Raw genomic sequence first — 15795 nt, forward strand, 5'->3', positions numbered from 1 at the left:
ACTCCCTTTCCCACTTTCCTTCCCCCCAGATCGGCTGGAGCTGGAAGCGGCGCAGAAGTTCCTGGAGCGTGCGGCCGTAGAGAACCTGGTGCGTGCCACCCCGCCGCGCCCATCCCGCCGCGTCCCCATCCCCTGCGTGCGGGGCCTTCCCGCCCTCCCGGAGGCCCAGGCCTCGGGAACCCACCCCGCCCCATCCCGTCCCCCTCCCCCCCGGTCCAACCTAACCCCGCCATCGGGAAGCCGGTGGGTGTGTCCCGCCCCGGGCCCCGCGGCTGGCCAATGGCGCGGCGCGCCGGGCTGACTGCCGCCCAATCGCCGCGCGGCCTGAGGGCTGCGGTGCAGCGGGAGGGAGAAAGAGGGAGGGAAGGGAAGTTAGGTTGCACGGCGCTGCGTGTTCAGCAAGGGTGGGGGTGGGGGAGCCGGGCCTAGGGGCCATGTGGAAGCTCCAGGCCCGGCTGCCCGCCCTGTCTGACCCGGGCCGGCTTCTCTTTCCTGTCCCGTGGCCCCTGTGGCTCTCTCCACCTACTTCGCAGAGCTCTGCCCTTTCCTATCTCCCTTGGTCTGTGCTCATGGCCAGGCCTGGCACCCGACTGCCTCTTAACAGAGATCCACTAATATTTTTCCCTTTCCTGCCCGGCCATTCCTCTCCTGGATTTTTTTTTTCTTTTGACCTCGATGAATAGAGATCTAATCACTAGGGATCTGCACCCAGACAGCAGACTGAGGCTCATCTTTGAGATCGGGCCTATTTCCTGATGGAGTCACAGAGGAAAGTTCCTCGTTTTTCATATTTTCGAATTTAAGGGGTACACAAAAAATTAACATAAGTCCATTGGAGACTGGACCTTTGTATAAAAATGTGGGATGGATTGCTTGAAACAGCCAGAGTACCAGTTGTGTTTCTCTGGTGTCCATCTCCTGTTGGGGGAATTGGGGATGGAAGGAAGGGTGAATGATACTTGACATCTTTTAAAAAGGTAATAAGTAAGAGTAACACTGTAACTATATGTGATCCTTTGTGTTATATAGGCAAAATGTCAACGACAAAGTGATAGGTTTATTTTATACAAACTACCTTAGAATGATTTTTCTGTCCTTATATATGCTAATTTTTACCACTAACCTCTTTGTCCTTTCCCTAGAATATATTTTTCCACTAGTATAGACTGATAATTTCATTTAGGGTATCATTCCTGTTTCTTCTTTTTGTTAATTTGCAAGAAGCTTTTTATCTTATTCTTAACATTCCTAGCATTCTTTAGTGGTACATAATTAATATAGGAATTACCTTCTGCTGTGATTACAGAACTTGTTAGCAGTAAGAAAATGTATCTGCTTTTGGCTTTTCCTGTTAACTTTGGTTTGGACAGGGCTTTTTTTGGTGGAGGGAGAGGGGTGTGTGTGTAAAAATTTTTAAACAGTAGCTTTGGGGACCTGTGTAGTAAGTAAGATCACAAAAGAGTATGCTCTTCGGGGGTCCCCTATCTTTAGTGGACAACTCAAGTCCAGATGTATAGGAACAAGTCTTTTAACTGTTGACTATTAAATAGAAAACCATTTTCCGTGAACTGCTTGCCTTGACATTTTTATCTTTTCAATTTTTTTCTGTTTCTAAATATTATCACTTTTCCTTAAATCTGTTTTATTCATTATTCTCCTTTTGCTGAACACCCACAACTAAAATATAGAGGACTAGGCTCTTGAGTCTGTTTTAGGCTTATGTATAAGTATTTCCCTCTTGTATAAAAGATTGACCACTTGCATGACATAAAAAGGTACCCTGAGTGTCATTCTTTTTGGACCAAGGTTTTTGAGATTTAGAGAGACAGTTTTACTTTTTTACCCTGTTATAATATAGTCATTCAACAAATATTTATCTAGTAAAAGGTTCTTGGTACACTTCAGTGTATGTAGAAGAATTCACTGACTACCAGATTGTCAAACTTGCTGTAATTCAGGGGGGTGTAATGTAAGGATTTGGGCTGTAAGAATGTTCCTGATAGGAAACTCTGTAACTCCTTAAGTGCTAGGGTGCATGAGAATGTAGATGACTTCCTCTAAGTAATGCTAGAGAGAACATTACTAAGTAATGTTTCCATAGGAATCTTAACATAGATATTTTGCAGTTTCCTTAGACGTTTATGATATGTCCAAAAAAAATTAGGTTTTTTTTCCTCCAGTGGTTTAGTCCATAAGCTATCCTCAGTTGTTGAAATTCTCAAGAGATTTTTATTTGCAAATGAATCTTCTCTTAACAGCCCACTTTCCTTGTGGAACTGTCCAGAGTGCTGGCAAATCCAGGGAATAGTCAGGTTGCCAGAGTTGCAGCTGGTCTACAAATCAAGAATTCTTTGACTTCTAAAGATCCAGATATCAAGGCACAATATCAGCAAAGGTGGCTTGCTATTGATGCTAATGCTCGACGAGAAGTCAAGAACTATGTAAGTAACTTTCATCTCCTTTTAATTGTACTGCCTAGAGAACAAGAAACATCTTTCTCAGTTCTTTTATCATTTGCATGGGATAGAGTTGACAGTGTGATAGGTTCCTGTGACCTGACCTTCACTTGAAGATGAAAATTATCTTTGATTTAACTCTTTCTCAATTCAGCTTGTCCATTCCCATTGATGGATTGAAATTTCTTTTTAGATGAATGAGGTAGGCTGCAGCAGTTTGGGAAACTTTAGATGCCATAATTTGTAAAAATCTCTTTGGTGAATTGGAGGGAGTAGTACACAGATTGGTGCTGTATATCACAATCACTTAGGAAGTTTGTTAATACATATTAACAAGCTCTCCCGAGATTCTGATTTGGTAGGCCTGGAGTGAGCCTCAGGGAAATTTTTAAACTGTCTTCCCAAGTGATTGTTTCACAGTCAGCCAGCACCTAGCTCTTGTTGAACTTATGCTGTTGATAAATCTTATTCTTTAGTGGTTTAAATATGGCATCATGTGGTGTCAGGAAAATTGAATGATCTCTTTGGCCTTTCAGGTCCAAAGAGTTTGTGAAATGGGAGTACGACATTAATGGTGCTTTCATCTACTTAGCAAATTATGAAAAACTTTCCCAAGGCATTTAAAGAGTGGGTTGATGAATTTTGGATCATGGAGTTCTTTTCACTTTCTTGTAAGATTAGAATTCCATAATTCTAGCTGAAGCAAAGGATTCAGAATACATGGACAGGTGTGGTTTTTTGTTGTTTTTTTTTTAAATTAAGTTCGTTAGTGGTCTGTCTTACATGGATAAGACACAAAGAGGAGTAAGTTAAACAGCTGTGCAGTTATCACTTTGTCCTTGGTATTTGAGGGGAAACCAGTGGGGACTTCCTACATGTACACTTGTGCATGTCACGGTTATGCACATCATATTTGCTATTTCCTGCTTTTAGATACCAGCATTAGGTAAATTAGTGCCCCTTAAGGCAGCAACTTCTCTTTTTAGTTGTGTACTTCCTTCTATGTCCAGTCTTGGATGGAAGTACCCGTGACAGGGAAATAGGTTATTAAAGCCAACTTAATTTTGAATCTTTTTTGTAATATGTAAAGCCATTTCTATTCACATTGGATCTGCTTGTATAATAACTTTAATTACCCCCCTCAGCTATTTGACATAAATGGAAATGTATTTGGTGATCACTGAGAATCTTGATGCTTGTGCTCAATTTCTCATCTTCGTCACATTACAGAGTAGTAAATAGTAAATGAAATAATAAGATGTAATTGGAACTGTAATTGACTTGTTTTTTGGCACATGACTCTTAACACCAAAATTTTTAAAAATTTGGGTAAGAATTTGTATGGACACATGAGCCCTTGTGCATGAAATAAAGCTAGCAGTTGGCCTTTTTCCCCTCTCATAGCACATCTGATAATTAATACTGTGAATGCTGGCGGTCATTTCTTTTTTGAAATCTGGATATGGGGCACAACTGAGAGCTAGTTTATTCTGCTTATTTCTGATAATTGAATATTACTATTATGGTTAACCCTAGTTTAAACTAAAGACTTTCAGGAGTTGTCATCTATAACCTCTAAGTCACCTCAAGTAATATTAATTAAGGGTCTTCCAAAAGTAACTTAAAGGACAAAAGGTAAAGGTAGAGTGGGATTCAGTATGCCCACGTATGTCCTAGGAGACAGTGTAGTGTGATATAAAGGCACCGTGGACTGGAACTTTAGTCAGACTTGGGTTAATACCCATTCAGCCTCTGACATTTTGGACAATTCACCTCATTTTTCCCCCTCGCTACCTCATGGCTTTGACATAGGGTTTTTGTTAAAGTCTATTCTAGCTTTACTAGTCCTTGAGAGCAAAACGTTTGTTTAAAATCGATCAGAACTGTTAGAGGGTAGAGCTGTTGGGATGGGGGCAGGGTTGATGATATACCACATAAGGGGGAAAAGATGGGGGGCTCATTATTAGCTACTAGCTACAAAGCAGTATACGAAGTGACCTGACCCAGTCAGCAGAGCTGGCCTCAATATCTGACAGCTATTCTTTGTCCTGTGTTCATGCCAGGAACAGTTAACTGTTTGCCTTTGAGTGGACTAGTGATTCTTAGTGAGTTCATTGACTGAATTAGCTGATCATGGTAATGATTAACTGTGGCTCAATTGTGGATTCATTCTTTATCGTACCTGTGCCTCTACCCTTTACATAAATGCTTGTGTGGTTACCGTTTCAAAAGAGACATGTTTAATGACACGTGGCTCTGATTTTAATTGGCATATCTAGCTAGTTTTTGGTATCTATTGATGGTAAAGAGAACAGTTCTTTGATTCCTGGGCAAACTGAATGAATCCTTTCAGATTGGAAGTTACATAAGGATTAGTTCTTAGGTGTCGGTGACATCAGTAACTGTTTCTGTATTTAGTGATGATGTTACTTGACCAAGGCTTTTCTATATAAGTCACCCAGAGTGCTGGGTTGTTAGTGAGCAGAAGGAAAAAGATTTGTTTCACATTTAATGAGTGAAAAGATCTCTTCCTTGGGTCAGGTTAGACAGTCATCTACTATGAGTCACTCACCTGAATGCCCCAGAGTTAATGTCATTTCTAATGCCCCACACGTCTATCCACAAAATAAGGTGATGAGCATACCACCAACAATGAGCCTGGAAGATGAATTTTGTCTGCCTGCTTGCCTTTCATGCTAACTCTCCTTCTATACTGCTAGTTTCCTACCTTGCGTTGGATATTGAAGGGAAGCATGTGGTTTTGGAGAATTCCTTTGGGGAGCAGAGTTTCAGAAAAGTTTGGTTTTGTTTCAAGGTTCTGGGGCAATGTTGATTGTGCTGGTTGTGGTACTACGTGGCTTTTTTTTTTTTTTTGACAACGTTTTCTACTTTTCTGTGTCATAGAAAAGAATTCAGAGACACTGACCCTAAGGTATGTTGGCTGGCAAAATATGGTCAAATAGTGTTAGAAATTGATATCTTTTGTCTTTTTTTTTTTTTTGGCAGGTTTTGCAGACTTTGGGCACAGAAACTTACCGGCCTAGTTCTGCCTCACAGTGTGTGGCTGGTATTGCTTGTGCAGAGATCCCAGTCAACCAGTGGCCAGAACTCATTCCTCAGCTGGTGGCCAACGTCACAAATCCCAACAGCACAGAGCACATGAAAGAGTCAACATTGGAAGCTATTGGTTACATTTGCCAAGATATAGTAAGTGCTTGCCTGATCTATCTGGTTTATATGCCTCTGAATCTTTAGCTGTGACATGCATGGTATTAAGATTACTCCGTTGAATGACGAATCACGAAGAAAACCAAGCTACTGTAGAGGGTTTTGAAAGTAGAACTGCTTTATTTGTTGACTTCTATCCTTAAATTGCTAATCATGTCCTAAAGTAAAGGAACTTGAGGGTCACAAACTCGAAACAGAAATCTGTTTAGAGAAGCTTAGATTCTAGACTTTTAAAATGAGGATATTTGCATGTGCAGCATCCCTGACCTAATCCCTTTTCTCAAAATCCTCAGCGTATCATGAATGCTGTGGTGCTTTCTCATTTACCACATCACAGAAAGTTTTGCCAACTCTTGATGAGATTGGTTTAGCGTGGAGCCACAACACGGTATTTGAGATATAGCCCTCCTGGGACTATTGTTGCTGGTGAGGTTACCATTCATGGTATCTGTTTTGATATATAGATTTCATGAGGCAAAGAAGCCCAGTGCTCCACCTGGACTTAGACGCCCTAGATATTGTACCAGGTGTTGATCCTTGCTTGGTCCTCAAATGTTCTGAAGCTTTAACTTCATTTGATATAGATGGCCTGGAAAAAGCCATCAGACTGCTATCTCCATTTGCACAAAAGCTGGGGGCGAGACAATATTACTTTATACCCAGAGTCATGCGAAGAAGACAAAGATGAAGTTGATGAGTTTAACCTGTTTTCATTCAATTTTGGACTGCCAGTACCGTTGGATATTTTGCAGGTGGTTTATAGTGCTGTGGAAAACATGGGAAAAGATCACCAATCATGATACTTACTTGAGTGGATTTTACAGTTAAGAGAACTGATTAAGCCAGGTGCAATAGCACAACTGTAGTCCCCACTACTGAGGGGGCTGAGGCGAGAGGATCACTTGAGCTCAGGAGTTCAGCGTCACAGTGAGCTATGATTACACCTGTGAACAGCCACTGTACTCCAGTCTGGGCAACATAGTGAGACTTTGTCTGTTTAAGAAAAAAAAAGACTGCTGATTAGTCATGAGCTCATTATTATAGTCTTCCCTCGTTATCTGTGGAGCATTGGTTCTAGGACCCCGCTTGGTATCCAAGGATACCAAGATCCTTGGATGCTCAAGTCCCTTGTATAAAATGGTGTAGTGTTTGTGTATAACTTATGCACACCCTCCCATATGCTTTAAATCATGTCTAGATTACTTATAATACATAATAGAATGTAAGTGCTATATAAATAGTTGATATACTATATTATTAAGGGAATAAGGAGGGTTGACTGTATGTATATTCATTGTATGTCTCTGCTTGTCTCAGGACCCAGAGCAGCTACAGGATAAATCCAATGAGATTCTGACTGCCATAATCCAGGGGATGAGGAAAGAAGAGCCTAGTAATAATGTGAAGCTAGCTGCTACTAACGCACTCCTGAACTCATTGGAGTTCACCAAAGCAAATTTTGATAAAGAGGTAAGTCTTTTTGACAAAAAGATAAAAGGTTCAGAGGGTGTGAAATGAAAGAGTTAAATGAAATTATGTGTTTTCTTTTTTAATTTTATAATTTAGAAAATACCACCTTATTTAAAGGCATTCATTTCCATTTTAGTTGAGATTTGTGTTGTGTGAGATAAGGCCATGGAGTAGGTGTTTGCCATCTTTCATGCTCTTGGGAAGAATGTGATCTAAAGTGTTTCTAAGCTTAGGTTTCTCCTTTTGCAGTCCAAAGTGTGGGAATCTTTTGGGATTTGAAAAAATTATAGCAATTGAGTTGTTTCTTACTCCTTAGGAAGGTGCTTTTGAAAAACAATATATAAACGTTTTGCCTAAAAATACTTCCCCCTATTTATCTATTAATGTGGTAAAATATACCTAATGTAAAGTTTACCATTTCAGTCTTTTTCAGTCTGCAGTTAAATATATTCACTTTGCTGTGGAACCAATCTCCAGAACTGTTTTATCGTGCAAAACTGAAACTCTGTACCCATTGAGCAACAACTCCCCATTTCCCCTCCCTCAGCCACTGGCAACCACTGTTTTACTTTCTGTTTCTATGAGTTTGAGTACTCTAAATACGTTACATAAATGGACTCATAGAGTATTTGTCTTTTTGTGACTGGCTTGTTTCACTTAGCATAATGTTCTCAAGGTTCATCCATGTTGTAGCATGTGTCAGAATTTCCTTTTTAAGGCTGAATAATATCCCATTATGTGTATGTACCACATTTTGTTTATCAAGTCATCCTTTGATGGGAATTTGGGTTGCTTCTACCTTTTGGCTATTGTGAATAATGCTGCTGTGAACCTGGGTGTACAAATCTTTTTGAGACTCCTCTTTAATTCTTTTGGATATACACCCACAAGTGGAATTGCTGGATCATATGGTCTGAAAGCATTTTTGTATATATGTTTGTTGACACTTCACCTGGGCTTTTTGCCATTTCTTGGCCTAATAGTGGGGAGGTCTCAGAAGCCAGAGCAAATGGCAATTCTAATTGATTAGAAAAGCAAGGTTTTCTTTTTGGATTTGGGAAGATTTAGGAGGGTAGTAAATAAAGTTCATCATTCTGTTCTTTTCGTTAATCGCGTTCGATGTGGATTTGCCACCTCAGAAAACACATTTGGTCTCTGAAATAAAGCAAATGTGAATTCTCTTACATTTTGGAGGAAATTGATTTTCTTACATGTAGGTTTTTGTTTTTCTTTTAACCAACCATTTTTATTTAAACCTGTTGACCTATATTTTCCTGTCTACTTCCTCTCTGAAGTCTTGTTAGTGAAGGCCATTTTGGGGATTAAAAGATTAGGGACCTCCTTAGAGAGGGCGAGTCATACAGCAGACACTGAGGGTAAACTTTTCATATCCTTTATGGGCTATTACTATTTCAAGGAAAAGTTGTTTGATCGTACCATGGTTGTGTGAGTGCAGGAGTGAGAGGTTTTCCTTACGGAGAGAGTCTGGAAATCTTCATATGTAAAGTTTACGCTCTCCTAATTATCTTTATTCTTCCTACAGTCTGAAAGGCACTTTATTATGCAGGTGGTCTGTGAAGCCACACAGTGTCCAGATACAAGGGTAAGTGTGAGGTCATGTGAAAAATCTGTCTTACATCTTTCCTAGGAAATGACACTAACATAGAGTTTGAAATATTGGGAATCAGTTGACTTCAGAAATGAGGTTTGACTAATACTGTTATTAATAAGAATTTTTCCCATATCTTAGAAAAGAGGGAAGAACAGTGCTTGGAGAGTTAACATAATGGAAGTTGTCATCCTCTTTTAAAAGGTTTAGAGGAGAAATTGTTTCAATCAGCTCTGCTACTTTATTGCTATAGGTTATTCACTTGAATAATATTGTTTTCAACTATAGCCATTGAAACAGCTTTGCTATTGCTGTAATCTAAACCTGACCCTCAAGCAGGTGGAGTAACATCTTTAGGCTGAATAGCATTAGTGAGTTTAGCCCTGCCATGGGTTCCACCTGTACCTTTAAAGCAGTAAAGAAGGAATGAAAAATAAATAGGAAGGGATAATGAAAGAATTGAGAGGAGAGATTGAATTTTTGGGGAAATGATAACATTATCTGCGTGTACCTTGATTGATTCTTTAGATTATTGTCCCATTTGAGTGAATCTGCTTTTGTCAGATTGCATTGTTATTTTAGTAAACTATTTAATCTGCTCTTCATAAAAGGTACGAGTGGCTGCTTTACAGAATCTGGTGAAGATAATGTCCTTATATTATCAGTATATGGAGACATATATGGGTCCTGCTCTTTTTGCAGTAAGTATTTCTGTTTTATGTGATTTGAGCTTATATAGCTAATCACAGAGCCCATCATTCTTAGTTGCTGTTTTGTCAGTTCTGTAATTTTTTACTTAATGTTATGAAATCAAGGAAATTCCTTGAGTCTAAGTGTTATGTTCATCAGTGGTGTGCCAAGAAACTGGTGTTGTCATTGTGTGGGTAAAAAGAGTGCATTTTGAAAATATGTTCCCTGTTTCTCTTTCATTACAGACCTTTAAAATAAGTTATATTTTTGAAATTTAAAAGTCTTCGGTTAAAGAGGGGAGGCTTCTCACTTGAATCAGTACTTATTTGGAGTCTGAGGTGTCATATTTTTTCTCTTAAGATCACAATTGAAGCAATGAAAAGTGACATTGATGAAGTGGCCCTACAAGGGATAGAATTCTGGTCCAATGTTTGTGATGAGGAAATGGATTTAGCCATTGAAGCCTCAGAGGTGAGTTGGGGAGAGCATCCGTACAAGGGGGGAGAGAGGTGCTATTCTGACTAGGCTTTGGGACATGTCTTACTTGTGGATATTTTTATTCTCCTGAAAAAGCTTTATTCCTACTGGGCTTAGAGGGTATCTCCATTTGTAGAGATTTTGATTTTTCTGCTAGCCAAAGCCCCTCATGAAGGAGACAGATCAGTAATGAGGCATATCATGTTTTTGCCTATCAGTCCAACAAGATTTATTTTAAATACGGACAGTACTGTGAACACAAGGGGGCAGCAGGCTGTCAGTTTACCAAAGTGACACCTGATGCTGAATTATTTCCTTTTGGAAGTCCTAATGCAAGCCCGGGATGTAGAATTGATAGTTTATTAACTCTGGTGAAGGAATCAGATATGGGGAATCTTCTGCACTTGGAATTTCTGAATTCAAGTTTTGTTTCCAGCCTCGTTTGTCTTTATGCATTTCAAAAACAGTCTTATTTTTGGCATCCTATGTAGACTTGGTGCATCTCTTGATCCAAAGAGCACTTAGATGTCAGGTTGCTAATATTAATTGAACTTGTGGAAATAATGTAATACTTGAGGTTACCTTGGTCCTTCAAGGTAGGTGATATGTATGGCTTTAAAAAAATCTTATTAAAGTAGACCAAAAAATGAGCACATCCGAAGATCACATTGAATGTTACCAGAAACATAACATGTTTCTGTTACACACCCCTGGCCAGCTCTCTTTGGATGCTCTTAGTGTTATAGCTTGTTTACTTTTGTCTAGAATGTGCTTTGTTTCTCCTCAGGCAGCAGAACAAGGGCGGCCCCCTGAACACACCAGCAAGTTTTATGCCAAGGGAGCACTACAATATTTGGTTCCAATCCTCACACAGACACTAACTAAACAGGTGAGTTACCTTCCAAATCAAGCTAGATAATCTGTGCAACCTTACTAAGGGTTGGTGGGTTTGCTGTGGAACAGTTTCTGTGAAGGAACTTGGCAGCCCATCAACTATTTGATGTTCTGTTGTAGATGACTCAGGAACAGCTGAGCTGGATCTGTAAGATCCCCTAGGCTCTGAGTTGTTTGGAAAGGAGAACTGTCTAAACATCTCAGATTTGTCTTGATCAGGAATGAGCCACACGCTGTTCTGATTTCCTGAGTGCTACATTGTCCAAACTCACAGAAGAGAGGTGCTCTATAAAAGTTGCAGTAAAGAAAGATTGGAAGCAAAGATGTGATAGTTTAAGTCACTCATATGTGTTCTAATATCCAGGATATTTTTGTGAGTTCACAGGATATATGTTTTTAAAATGCTTATGAGGTTGGATATGAGTTACTCAGATCCTAGCAAAGGACTCCAACCCACGAAAGAAACTCTTCTACTAATCCTTCAAGATCATTAGCATGAATTATTAAGATTCAGGAAAAAATAAAAGTGATAAGACTTTATGAAAATAAGGATCTAATGAGTAAATAAATATAGAAGTTCTTTTATAAGAAGTATATCTTGGTTGCCATAGATAGTTCTTTTAACTTTATGCATCACAGATTTTCTTCTTTTTTTTTTTTTTGAGATAGAGTCTCACTATGTTGCCCAGGCTAGAGTGCCGTGGCATCATCCTAGCTCACAGCAACCCCAAACTCCTGGGCTCAAGCGATCCTACTGCCTCAGCCTCCCTAGTAGCTGGGACTACAGGCATGCGCCACCATGCCCGGCTAGTTTTTTCTATATATTTTTAGTTGTCCAATTTAATTTCTTTGTATTTTTAGTAGAGACGGAGTCTCGCTCTTGCTCAGGCTGGTTTTGAACTCCTGAGCTCAAACAATCCGCCCGCCTCGGCCTCCCAGAGAGCTAGGATTACAGGCATGAGCCATTGCGCCCGGCCCCACAGATTTTCTTAATATGGTGCTTGGGAAGGTTCTGTCACCTCATCTCTGGTGCATGTGAAATACCACCAAAGAGCTGACAGTGCTTTGAGGAAACGGTGCTGCAAAATTTCTTTGTACACAGGAATATAATTGTTTTTAGGGAAGTATATGACTTTATTAATGTGGCAGTCTCCAAAGATAAGTAGGGATAGGCTTGGTTCAAAATGGACAGGGTGTTCCCTTAGATTTTCATTTCGTCTTTCAATTTTACAGTTGCTATTTTTATCTTTTGACTTAGTGTCTTTGCTTTTGTATATTTTTTGTTGTGCTTTTCTTGTTTGGGAACAAGTCATTCTTTATGTGATTTTTTTTTTTTTTTTGAAAACATCATAGGCAACTTGCCTTAAGTTACTGTGTGGTGTGAATAGCTACAAGAAGGAAGATAGATCTTAGATTCTAACTTAAGGGGAGCTATTAATGAAAGTGTTTCTTTTGCGAACTTTTTATTTTATTTTTTCTTGAGACAGAGTCTCACTGTGTTGCCTGGGCTAGAGTGCTGTGGCGTCAGCCTAGCTCACAACAACCTCAAACTCCTGGGCTCAAGCGATCCTTCTGCCTCAGCCTCCCGAGTAGCTGGGACTACAGGCATGCACCACCATGCCCGGCTAATTTTTTCTGTATATTTTTAGTAGTCCTATTAATTTCTTTCTATTTTTAGTAGAGATGGGGTCTCACTCTTGCTCAGGCTGGTTTCAAACTCCTGAGCTCAAACAATCCGCCCGCCTCGGCCTCCCAGAGTGCTAGGATTACAGGCATGAGCCACCGCGCCCGGCCTGGAACTTTTTATTAAACTATAATAATTACTAGCACCTAGAAGCCTCCTTCATGTCTTTTTCCCCGTCATTAATTCCCTCACTTTCCTGACCTTTAACTCCATAGATTAACTTTGGTTGGTTTTGAACTTTATAGAATCATATAGCATATACATTTTATTTTTGGAGATAGTGTCTCACTCTGTCACCCAGGCTAGAGTACGGTGGCAACTTGCATCTCCTGGGCCCAAGTGATCCTCCTGCCTCAGCCTCCCATATAGCTGGGACTACAGGCATGCACCACCACAACTGGCTAATTTTTTCTGTTTTTAGTAGAGACGGGGTCTCACTCTTGCTCAGGCTGGTCTCAAACTCCTGAGCTCAACCAATCCTTCCACCTCAGCCTCCCAGGGTGCTAGGATTACAGGCGTGAGCCACCGGGCCTGGCCACATAAACTCATTTGTTCTGCCTTTTACTCTATGTTTTCGAGATACATTTTTGTTGTTGCATGTAGATGAAATTTGTTCTTTCTTGTTGTATAGTACTCAGGGTAATCTTCCTCTATGTGCATGTTTTCTAACAAACACTGTGCTGTCATGAATCTTTGTGGAAGAGATAAAATAGAAAAGTTTTTATATTTACTTCCCTGAAGCTTAAATTCTGAAGACGTTTGGGATTATTCACAGGATCTTTTGAGTTAAAAATGATTCTTTGAACAAAAACTCATGCCATATTCTTTCACTAGGATGAAAATGATGATGATGATGACTGGAACCCCTGCAAAGCAGCAGGGGTGTGCCTCATGCTTCTGGCCACGTGCTGTGAAGATGACATTGTCCCACATGTCCTCCCATTCATTAAAGAACACATCAAGAACCCAGATTGGCGGTACCGGGATGCAGCAGTGATGGCTTTTGGCTGTATCTTGGAAGGACCAGAGCCCAATCAGCTCAAACCACTAGTTATACAGGTAAAGCCAGGGAATTTTTGGAGCGGAAAGTGGGATATTTATTGTTTGTTTAAAGTTTTTTTCTTGAAAGTGTGCTTTTCTTTAAAAAAAAAAAAAAAAAAGACTGTAGTTATCCACAAAGTTTATTTCTAGATAGTCATTTGCTATGACTGAGGGTAAAATAATATTTCTTGGCTTTTTAAAAAATTACATAAGTCATGTGACCTAGCAACTTTTGAAAAAATACAGAAAAGGCCAAAAAGAAAAAAAAATCTTTAATTTCATTGCCTAGGGATAACACTCTTAGCTCAGTATTTATCCTTGCAGCTTTTTCCCCCTGTATGCATGTATTTGCAATAGGAGGGAGATCTTACCGTGCAAGTCATCTTATAACTTGTTTTTCCCCTTAATGCTCTATTATAAACATTCCCCCATAATTTTTAATGATGGGATTATTTCCACCCTTTGGACAAAAATGACATTTATGTAATGAAAATACCCTTATGGAAATGTGTGTGTTTTGCTATTGTAAATGACATAAGAGTCCATTATAATTGAGTTTAGTGTGTATAGAACTCAGTCTTTCAGGATATAGCCAGATGACATTATAATTGCATTCTGGGATCTCTACCTGAGTAATTCAGTGCAGACTACTGCAAGCATTTACACCAATTTTTTTTTTTTTGAGACAGAGTCTTGTTCTGCTGCCTAGGCTAGAGTGCCATGGCGTCAGCCTAGCTCACAGCAACCTCAAACTCCTGGGCTCAAGCGATCCTTCTGCCTTAGCCTCTTGAGTAGCTGGGACTACAGACATGCGCCACCATGCCCAGCTAATTTTTTCTATGTATTTTTAGTTGTCCAGTTAATTTCTTTCTATTTTTTGGTAGAGACAGGGTCTCACTCTTGCTCAGGCTGGTCTCGAACTCCTGACCTTGAGCAATCCTCCCGCCTCGGCCTCCCAGAGTGCTAGGATTACAGGCGTGAGCCACTGCACCCGGCCTACACCAAATTTTTAATAAAACTCCATACTAGGCTTTGTTGAAGAAAGTAGAACTTTTTCATATTTTACTTTTATTATTTTGATAGATATTTCATAAGCATGCGTTTTAAAATGACAGAACCATCTTAGTGATGTTTTGAGTTAACCTATCCATCAGTATTTCCTTTTCAAATGTAGCATTTAACATGAATTTTGATTTTTGTTTTGTTTTGCTAATAACTGTTGTATTTTCAGGCTATGCCCACCCTAATAGAATTAATGAAAGACCCCAGTGTAGTTGTTCGAGATACAACTGCATGGACTGTAGGCAGAATTTGTGAGCTGCTCCCTGAAGCTGCCATCAATGATGTCTACTTGGCTCCCCTGCTGCAGTGTCTGATTGAGGGCCTCAGTGCTGAACCCAGAGTGGCTTCAAATGTGTGCTGGGTAAGGAATTTTCTTCCTCATAAGAAAAGGAGCTTGCCTGAGCCATTTGCAAGCAAGTAGGAGGTGTGGGAGAGAAATGGATCTACTTCACTGGAAAGCTTTTTCTGAATAGCATCTCCTTTCTAATTTCTTCAATTAAAATGTGGGGGAGATGCTAACTGCAGGAGCCAGCGGGAGCAGTTGACTCATGGTGACTGGTTCCTGAACCACTTAGAACAGTCATGGTAACCCAGTGGGGAAACTATCTGGACTTGGTTTTCTTTCTTGAGTTGCTTGGGGACAAGAAGTTTTGATTAAGGTAGAGGGTCGTTGGCTACAGAAAGTACCACTGCTGAGAAGGGGGCAAGAGGAAAGGAAGGTAGGTGGACTAAGTGCTACGCCAGTATAGGCTGAATGTCATTTATAAGGGACCTTTGAGGGGAGGTACAGGGAAGGAAGTTCAAATAAGGAAAGAAGGGGGTTAAGAACCTTTCTGTGAATGGAAACAAGAAATGAAATGGCAGATATTGGTGGTAGGTGAAAGTACTCTGCTGCTTAGGGAGTTGTGGGTAGATTAGCAGACAAAATGAACAGAAAGTAGTTAAAAAGATGCTTGTAGGCTGGGTGCGGTGGCTCACGCCTGTAATCCCAGCACTCTGGGAGGCTGAGGCGGGAGGATTGCTCGAGGTCAGGAGTTCAAGACCTGCCTGAGCAAGAGTGAGACCGTCTCTACTAAAAATAGAAAGAAATTAGCCAAACAACTAAAAATAGAAAAAATTAGCCGGGCATGGTGGCGCATGCCTGTAGTCCCAGCTACTCGGGAGGCTGAGGCAGGAGTATCGCT

The 15795-nt window shown here is 40.2% G+C and overlaps 1 protein-coding gene across 1 annotated transcript in view; it reads left to right on the forward strand.

The window, feature by feature from the left end:
• KPNB1 (karyopherin (importin) beta 1) overlaps positions 1–15795 on the forward strand; it is a 34588-nt gene that overhangs the window by 541 nt on the left and 18252 nt on the right. The window contains exons 2-11 of the mRNA XM_012661368.1: positions 30–88; positions 2259–2441; positions 5463–5663; positions 7002–7154; positions 8698–8757; positions 9375–9464; positions 9814–9924; positions 10718–10819; positions 13343–13567; positions 14781–14972. Of these exons, the coding sequence (XP_012516822.1) occupies positions 30–88; positions 2259–2441; positions 5463–5663; positions 7002–7154; positions 8698–8757; positions 9375–9464; positions 9814–9924; positions 10718–10819; positions 13343–13567; positions 14781–14972 (1376 nt within the window). The remainder of the gene's footprint in view (positions 1–29; positions 89–2258; positions 2442–5462; positions 5664–7001; positions 7155–8697; positions 8758–9374; positions 9465–9813; positions 9925–10717; positions 10820–13342; positions 13568–14780; positions 14973–15795) is intronic.

The sequence above is a fragment of the Propithecus coquereli genome, unplaced genomic scaffold, assembly GCF_000956105.1.
Source record: "Propithecus coquereli isolate 6110/MARCELLA unplaced genomic scaffold, Pcoq_1.0 Scaffold119, whole genome shotgun sequence".
Classification (NCBI taxonomy): domain Eukaryota; kingdom Metazoa; phylum Chordata; class Mammalia; order Primates; family Indriidae; genus Propithecus; species Propithecus coquereli.